The sequence below is a fragment of the Balaenoptera borealis genome (assembly GCF_965194805.1).
Source record: "Balaenoptera borealis genome assembly, chromosome: 1".
In the NCBI taxonomy this organism is placed as follows: domain Eukaryota; kingdom Metazoa; phylum Chordata; class Mammalia; order Artiodactyla; family Balaenopteridae; genus Balaenoptera; species Balaenoptera borealis.
Window position 1 is genome coordinate 32,887,800 of NC_138860.1, and position 9,316 is coordinate 32,897,115.

The following is a 9,316-nucleotide window of genomic DNA, read 5'->3' on the forward strand; positions in this document are numbered from 1 at the left end:
ACCAGTCAGAGGCGTGGCCTGATTCAAACTCAGACAGACAGACTGACTCCAGAGCTCCTGTTCTTAATCATTATGCTGTACCCCCTGAGCACCTTCAGACATGAATCAGCTATGATTTTATTTAGCTGGGACACATGCTGGGTAACAACTACCTTGTTACGTGGTCTAGGTGAGGGCCTCAGTGACTGATTTTAAGGTTAAACAAACTCACTGGATCTTACGGTAAAACTGACCTGTGGGCACTGACAGGATCATTTGCTGCATAAAGATGGAAGATAAAAGATGCTTCAGGAAATGCTGTTACTAGTACTGGAAAACTTTTCCAAAAGTCTTTCACCCTGACTATCAGCACCGACAGAAGGTACCCAAAAGAACCAAAGGGATGAGTGTGGAACAGTTTGGTTTGGATTTGGGTTTTTTTTTTCTTTAAACTCTCTTAAAGACTCTGGAACAAGGTGGCATAACGGATAAGATAAAAAATAAATTGATACTACATTATATACTTCTTCAGTTAACTTGTTCAGTTAGAGAAGAAGAGTTTAATGCTAGAGTAGACAATGTAGCAAGTTTGGAATTCAACACAGTTCATCTGGTTTCCGTTCTGCTCAGGCCTTCAAACGCTATGGTTGACAGAGGAGCTCTTTGAAGAGCAAAGCGAGACAGGGGTTCACTGATTGAAGCAAACCCCAAATGTGATCCCACCCCAGCTGGGGAGTATTTCAAATGACTCAGCTACCTTTTGGCTAACCGGGTTATGGGAAGGCCAGTTCTAAGCCAAAAATGGATTAATAATATTTTATCTAGAGAAATACATTCATGACGCTGTTTTTTAAATAAAAGTAAATTACACGCTCTCTGGTAAGAGCAAAGGCAAAATCTCATATGTGGATTTAGCATACACTTTCTAGTCTTAACATAATTCCCAGGCCTAGAAAATCTATTTATGCTTTGGTCTTCTAATATTTGACTCAATTCAACAAAACTATATTATGCTCCTATGGTGTGCCAAGAATTGCACAATGACAGGCTCACGATTGCCCATATAGAGTATTCAGTAAGTTTGGGAGAGGATAGAACCCTATGAGTCTACTTAATGAGTGGGATGCTTCCAGTTCAATGACTCGATAGACAAAAGAACAATCATTCTGAGTAGTAGGAGAGAACAGAAGTTAAGAAAGCTACAGAGAAGAAATCATACTTGAGACAGGCTTTGAAGTCCGTTAGGGGCTTGCCAGCTGGGATGAGAGTTCTGAGCAGAGAGAATAGTGTAAACAAGTGGACTGGAGTTTAAAAGTATCTGGTTTATTTGGTAAATTATTAGTGGTCCCCTATACCTTCCACGATATGTAATAAGAATTAATTAGAAGATGAAGGTGCTAAGGAAAGTTGGGATCACGTTATGAAGACTATTCTATGCCATCGTAAGTTTAGACTTGATCCAGTAGCAATGTAGAGTTATTGAGGTTTTTAATCAGGGGAATAAAATGATCAGATTTAGGGTGATAGTGCTGATGGTAAAAAGTAATTTAGTGTTCCTAGTTTCCTTTCTTTGATGCACTCAACAACTTGACCATGGAAATTATATTTGTTGCCTTTACCCTAAGAACATATATAAGTTTTTAAGTTCCCTGAATTTCTTGTCTTTCTTGAAACATCTGGTCTGCAGTGGGGCACTGCCTTTCTTCCCCTCTTCCATCTTGTCATTCCTGAAGTTCAAGGAAGGGGCGGTGAGTCATCAGCTCACCCACTATGGCTTTTTTTGCTCTTTTATCTTTTTCCTCAAGTCAGTTTCTCAGCCTCAGACTCAGGCTCTGGTGAGGCATCTTGGGTGGGGCATAATCTTAAAGCCATAATATTCTGAGTAATCCCTGGCTCTGAAAACCAGGTCTTTAAATACTGCTAATCTAGGAAGTTTACCCGGCAAAGAACTGCTCTTTTGACCTCTGAGTCACATGTGACTGATAAAGAATAACCTATTTTAATTTTCTTTGGTGAGGGGGAAGCCACCATAATACATATATCATGATATATAAAATGACTAATAATTAGAACAAAAATGGGGAGTGGGAAAAGGTAGGAGAGGATATGGATTAAATATGCTTGCTTCAGTGGTGAATTACTTGATGAAGGCTTTCTCTATTCTAACATTCATGCTTATAAGAGGAAATAGTTTCTTTTTCTGCCTTTTTTTAAAACTTTAAAAGCAGCCTAAACCAGTTTCTTTCTTGCCTGGTATTGAGTGTATGCCAAATCTACCCTAAACTGCACAGATGGAAAAAATTAGTCTATGTCTGTGGTACCTCTGGGGTTGAATATTTTTAGTACTTAAATCTTTAGCTAAAGATTCTTTCTTCCAAGACTCTCATAGAATCATTTGATTGTCATCCAATGGATAAACTTACTGAGATAAAAATTAATAATACCATGTGTTGTACATCCCTATATATTTTATTGGGAGCGTTCATACACACTTTAATTTAATCCTCAGAATAACCTTGGGAGTTACATTTTACAAATCGAGAAAGAAAACCTTGGTATCAGCACCCAGAGAGTTAGAAGATTTAAACTTAAATCTTGGTCTTCTCATCTTAGTTTAGGGGTTTTTTCCTACCTCCCTAACCTATCTTAAACCTGAGGTCTGTTTTTCCCTCACTAGCTATAAAACTTAGGACAAATTCTCTTTCACTTTTAGCCTCAAAACCTAGCTACTTTCATTAATTAATCCATTCAACAAATATTTGTTGAATGTCTACTGTGGGCAAAATAGAAGCTGAGGATCCAGAACAAAATCAGGCAAAGTCCCTGCTCTCATGTGGAGCTAACATTTTGTTGAGGAAGAAGAAGAAAGTGAACTAACATTTATTAAGGACTTACTTACTGTACTCCAGGCACTGTTCTAAGCGTTTTACACTTAACAACCCTTAAGAGGTAGATCCTATTGTTATCCTCACCATACAGTTCAGGAAACAAGGTACAAAGACATTAAAAAACTTACCCAATTATCACACAGCTAGTAAATGACACCACTCTAAGATTTGGAAAAGCCAGAATTAATTAGCTTAATGACTATGTTTCCTTTTTATTTTTCAAAGTGGTTGTCTTCTATCCAAATAAAGTCAAGTTTTCCATCAGGGATCTTCCTGTACACATCTTTCCCTTGGTAGATTTTTTTATTTAAATTAAGATGGTGACAACAGCATCTCCCTTTTCAGTAAGGGAGACTTGGTGTACCTGTAAATGATAAAAATGCTAATCTTATAACTAGAGAGAAAGGAAAAAATAAATCTATGCAAAACTCTTAATTTCCAGCTTTGCTGCATTTCTATCTGGAAACAAATTCTTTTTTACTATTCCAGATTTTTATCTTACAAGCAACAAAATTTCACTAGAGAGTAAATACCTGTTCTTTAAACTTTTTGTATGTCTCAAATATTTCATAATAGAAAAGTGCATTAAATGACAACCTTTTGCGAACTGCTCTAGTCTCAGCCTTCCTTACAAGCTTGTATTTAAAATCTATTTCTATGGAATTTCAGAAGCTGTCTTGCCTCAAATGAGCACTACTGAATCTTCATAACAAGATTAAGTGTTTATTATGAGGGGAGTGAAAACAGGTATTAAATCCATAATCAAATTTTGCGTTTTGAGACTCGTAGAAGAGTGGGTTGACAAATATCTAAAGATTAATTGGATCTGCCAAATATGGGCACCATCGAAGCTTGCCCACCAGAATGCATCTCTACACCTCCATTCACACAACCCACTTCCTCTGGAAAGGGGCCCATGGTAAGAGTAGGCATATGGGAATGATTCACTTGGGGAAAGCTGTACCCAGAATATCAAAACAGTTTGCTTTTTGTCTCTTATCCTTGCCATAATTTTTATACCCAAAGGAACCACCTGCTATTATGGCTGTGACACCTGAAAAGTTTTCTGGAGATTGCTGGAGATTGCTCATGCGGGGGTGGATTTCCAGGCTGTTCAGTGGTATTTTTAAAAATGTTTTTTGGGGAAAAATATTCTCAGAGACTGGAACACTGTCTTATCAAAATTGCTCTGTAGCCTTGTTCATAAATACATTAAAACATTGAACTACAGATGGAATTCAGTAGAAGACATACTGAGCTAATTTCCTTTGCATGATGTTACCCAGAGAAATCAAGCTGTCAGTATCCTGAAGAACAAGCCCTCAAAGAGAGATGGTGGCCAAAGCCATGGGAAGCAGGAAAGACTAAAGAGCTCGCCCTTCAAAAACTTCTTTCCATCCTCCCAAATTCACCTTTTTAATGAAAATTTATTACACACGAGAAAACCCAGTGTGTTTGACTCAAGATGGTTGCACAGTGATAGTAAAGATGGCAAATACTAGATTGAAAAAAAATCTTGAATTATAAGTCTTTCTCGATACTCCAGGATATATTCAGGAAAAGGAATGACAGAAACAGGGGTTTAGGCATACAGAATGTCATACTCTAGGCTAACTAGAGACAATCATCTCTCAATCATGCCCCTCCTTTATCAAATTTTATTTCAATCATTTAACAAATATTTAATGACCATCACTTATGTGCAGGCATTATACTAGGTGCTATAACAGTGAACACAACATTTTTAAAAATTCTTCCTTTTGTGCCTTTCAGCAGCACATAGGCTAAAAAGCTAAAAATTACATTTCCCAGACTCTTTTGCAGCTAGAAATTGAAACATAATTTACTTTTTGCCAGTCATATGCACTTGCACAAGTCTTTTTTTTCTTTTCTGTTTCTCTAAACTTGTTAGAGAGGTCTTTCTTAAAGATTGATTGATTGATTGATTTTTTATTTTTGGCTGTGTTGGGTCTTCGTTTCTGTGCAAGGGCTTTCTCTAGTTGCGGCAAGTGGGGGCCACTCTTCATCGCGTTGCGCAGGCCTCTCACTATCGCGGCCTCTCTTGTTGCGGAGCACAGGCTCCAGACGCGCAGGCTCAGTAGCTGTGGCTCACGGGCCTAGTTGCTCCGCAGCATGTGGGATCTTCCCAGACCAGGGCTCGAACCCGTGTCCCCTGCATTGGCAGGCAGATTCTCAACCACTGCGCCACCAGGGAAGCCCTTAAAGATTTATTATTAAAAAATTTTTGTAAATCACACGAAGTAGTCTAGAATACCAAATGGATTCTGTGCTTAATTTCATACCTGTACTTGCACACGTCTTGAATTCAGAACTTACTTAAGTGGGGAAAAGACGCATTAATCATTCATTTTGCTAATGTAAAATGACTGTGGTAGATATGCAGCCAGCAGATCTTGTAACAAGTCCCTGATGCCCAGATCATGGCTAAGATGATGTGTTTCTGGAACTAGAAAGTGGTTGGTGGCTTCCTGACCCTTAGATTATGGCAGAAGTAGTAGTTCCCTTGGCAGGCCAGTTCTGCAGTATTATTCTGGGAGTCATTCCTAGAGGCCTAGCCTAAAGCATGCCCCTGCAGCCCTTCAAAGGTTTTGCAAGCCCTAACTTCACTGACATTTCAGTTACCTTTGCTGTGTAATGAACACCCCCCAAACATAAGTTGGTTGGGTGCTTCTTCTGCTGATATCACCTGGGCTCACATATGCAGTGGTATTTAGCTGTCAGCTCTGCTAGGCTGGAAGGTCCTAGATGGCCTCCTTTACATGTCTGGGATCTTGGCAGGGAGGCCTAAAAGTCTCAGCCCTCTCTCTTCATGTGGACTCTCATCATTCAGTAATTTAGCCTAAGCTGCTTTATATGAAGGCTGCCTTCCAAGAGGGTGAAAATGGAAGCTGCAAAAGCCTCTTATGGTTAGGTCTGGGGGGTCACACAACATCAGTGCTGCCTCATTTTATTGGTCAAAGTTAATCAGAGGGTTAGCCCAGATTTAAGGGATAAGAAATACAGACTCCATTTCTTTTTGGGAGTTGTGGCAAAGTCATATTGCAGAAAGGTATGTGGGATGGGAAGGATTTTTGTAGCATGAATCTACTACAACTTTATTAAATCCCTTTCTGCTTCAGATAACTAGAATGGCTTCTGTTATCTGCAACTGAACTCTGACTGATACAGAAAGCAAGCAGAGAGACCAAACAGCAGGCTGCTGTAGTAGCCCATGGAATAGAGGAAGATTTGGGACATATTTGAAAGAGCTCACAGGACTCTGATGGACTGGAAGTGAGTATGAGAGAAAGTGAGGAAGATATGAAGGACGGAATCAAGAATGACTCCAAGGTTTTGTGATCTCAATTACTGAGATGAGGAAGAACAAATTCAGAGAGAAAACTAGAGTTTGATTTTTAATATGACTATTAGATATCAATCAGGCAGTTAGATATAGGCTTCTGGTGTTTGGGGGAAGAGGTGTGGGCTGCAGATATAAATTTGAGAGCTATTTACCTATAAAAACATTTAAAGGCATGAGACTTGACGCTATGGAGGGAGTAAGTGTAGACAGAGAAGAGACTGAAACTTGGAACAGCAATGTTGAGACACAGGGAAGGTGAGTAGAATCCATTTTTAGTGTATATTGGGGTCTCTGGAGATACTCGTTAACCATGTAGATTCCGGAGCCCTACCGTCATCAATTCTGATGCAGAACACATAAGGAGGCCTGGCAATCTAAGTTGTTGACAAGCTCTTTAGGTCATTCTGAAGTGGGTAATTTGGGAGTACCCTTCAAAAAACACTGAAATTTTTTACCATCAATCTAAGAAAACATTTTATAGGTCCTTAAATTCAAGAATACTTCTTTTTCCCTCCCCACTTCCTCTTATGGATCCTACAGGAAAAACTTGTGAAATGCTGAGAGGGAAAGTTGGGCCTTCTCTTTTTTTCTAGTTGCCCTTTACAGGGTGGGTGAAAGTGAACTAAGAACTCCTGCCAGGAAAAGGAGAGGGGATATAGGTCTAAAAATAGTGTCTGCCCTTCAAGAGAAGTATGTTCTCCTTTAAATACCTAACTTGATGCCCAATGATAACACTTTATGAAGCGAAACCAAAAGCAAAGTCAATATTTATTTGTCTCCTAATTATAAGTAGCATACACTCCTTCCATATCTCGGGGAGAGAAGAGCAGTCATATTCTTCCCCATGTTTCATGGAAGGTTTAGAGAAGATTAAATGAAAAACAAATGCTTAGCAGCCTGCTGTAGTTTTACTCTCCTGTCTATCAAAATTAATGCTGATCAGGCCTCTGTAAGGGGAAAATGCCCATCACTGTTTATGCCATACCATTGATACAAGACTGAATTCTTACTGTGTTTCTCAAATATAAAAATGTGAATATATTTCCACTTGGACCTCATCTGGGACTGTAAATCAAATGTTGTTGGTGGTGAAATTAAACAGATATATTCTCCCTTTTGCAGTTCAGTGGTTGCAAGGGGGCCTGAAGCTGCAGGAGCCATGTGCTGGGATAATGATTGCATTGATTAAATGCCAATTACTCCTGGACACTTTTCAAAGCTTTCTGCTGCGGAGTCGAAACTGGGCTTTCTGTCTCATATTAGATCAGATCTCCATAATCCTAGGTGATAGCTGGTTTGGGATCTCTGGTAATTACTTGTGTCATGTACTTTAATCAAGAGCGTGCTTACTATTATAACAAGTCTCCACACCCACCATGAAGCCAAACTCTGTTTCCCCAGCCCCAACCCCACTCACATGAAACTGATATAGGCTTCTGGTGTTTGGGGGAAGTTCTGACTGATTGATAGATGATTAAGTCACTCTGGTGAATCATCCTCTGTGGGATGGGGGCAACCCTCCAGCCAGAGCTAGACCTTTACCGCAACCAAGTGCCTGTCTGGAGGGATGATGGATCCTATCAGTCCAGCCAGAGGTCAAGTTACCTGTCTCACTGTTCCACCGCGTATCAATCTTCTGGCTGGCATGTAACCAGCAATTAATTCTCCTATTTAGCACGTGCTTTCATTAGCAAATACTTAGAAAGGGTCTATGCTTGCATATTGTCCCCAAGGAAATTCTTTTCAACAAAGTCTTGGATCTAATCACCATCATAGGCTGATTTTGCCGCCATCTTTGAAATATCCAGCAGATTAGGAGAGACATAGAAGGACCAAAGGCTGAGCTAAGAGGGTGACAAAGTCACCAACTTGCTGTGTGACCTTAGGCATCTTATTTCAAAATAAGGGGATTGAGCAAGTTGTTTTCTGAGATTCCCTTCCAACTCTAGCATTCTATGGATTAATTTCATTTTTGCAGAGATTCTTATTCATTTGCCAGAGGAAATTGTGTTAGTTTGCTAGGGCTGCCATAACAAAGTACCACAAGTGGGTGGCTAAAACAACATACATTTATTATCTCACAGTTCTGGAGGCTAGAAGTCAGAAATCAAGATGCTGGGAGGGTAGGTTGCTTCTGAGGGCTCTGAAAGAAGGGTCTGTTCCTGGCCTCTCTCCTTGGCTTGTAGATGGCCATCTTTATCTTCACTTGGTGTTCTTCCTTTACATATATCTATCTCCAAATTTCCCCTTTTTATAAGGACACCAGTCATATTGGATTAGGGCCCACCCTAATGGCTTCATTTTAATTTGATGACCTCTTTGCAGACCCTTTCTCCAAATAAGGTCACATTCTGAGATGCTGGGGATTAGGACTTCAACATATAAATACTTGGGGAACACAATTCAACCTATAACAGCAATTAAATATCAACTAGTATAAGGGATAAAGAATAATTATTTGATTGATTTTAAGGCTGATGACCGACAGGGGCACAATCAGCTAGCAAATAAATATAGATTGTTGAATTTATTTTGTATACGCTAATGGCTTAAACCCACACTGATACTAATCTTTATCTCCACATATTGATTTTGTGTAAGAATCGGCTCTGAATCCCTTTGTACCTGAAATTCTTAGCTTTGCTGTACTTTGTAATGTTTTCATCTGTTTTTATAATTGCATGTGAAACTTCCTGAAAAGGTCCTATGACTAACCAATTATTGCTCAAAGAAGCCTCCCGGGGGTTAACAAGTAGGCAGGCCATTATTTAATTAAATGACCCTGTCAAGGTTTGATTGAGTTTGGCCATCAAAGGATATAATTATGAGTGGAATATGCTTTTCTGTGCTGATATGAGTCTCCTGATCATATAATGCTATTTATATATTAAGAACAGAGAAAAGGAATGCTTTAGATTCTGCTGACTCACAGTTAAACATTTGGCTTTAATGGAAATAAATGAAAGAGCTCACTCAATCTGAACAAAGACAGATTGGGGTGGAACAGGGTATTGTCTTTAAAGAAAATGACTGAAGTCCAGTTTGATCAGCAAAAGTATACCTTTCTCTTCTGGTTTCTTTTCAG

The 9,316-nt window shown here is 39.3% G+C and overlaps 1 protein-coding gene and 1 long non-coding RNA gene across 4 annotated transcripts in view; both read left to right on the plus strand.

Annotated features, from left to right (window-relative positions):
• LOC309609433 overlaps window positions 1-9,316 on the plus strand; it is a 258,292-nt gene that overhangs the window by 128,201 nt on the left and 120,775 nt on the right. The window lies entirely within an intron of this gene.
• The window catches only part of FAM72A (family with sequence similarity 72 member A), a gene marked incomplete at its 5' end in the record, with an annotated part of 61,126 nt that overhangs the window by 12,042 nt on the left and 39,768 nt on the right, over window positions 1-9,316 (plus strand). The window contains one exon of one of the 3 annotated variants that reach the window (XM_082350763.1): window positions 6,008-7,659. The exons of the other annotated variants lie outside the window; for them this stretch is intronic. Within the exon in view, the coding sequence (XP_082206889.1) occupies window positions 6,008-6,015 (8 nt within the window). The 3' untranslated portion in view covers window positions 6,016-7,659. Of the gene's footprint in view, window positions 1-6,007; window positions 7,660-9,316 lie in introns of those variants that run through there. 3 annotated transcript variants of the gene reach the window in all.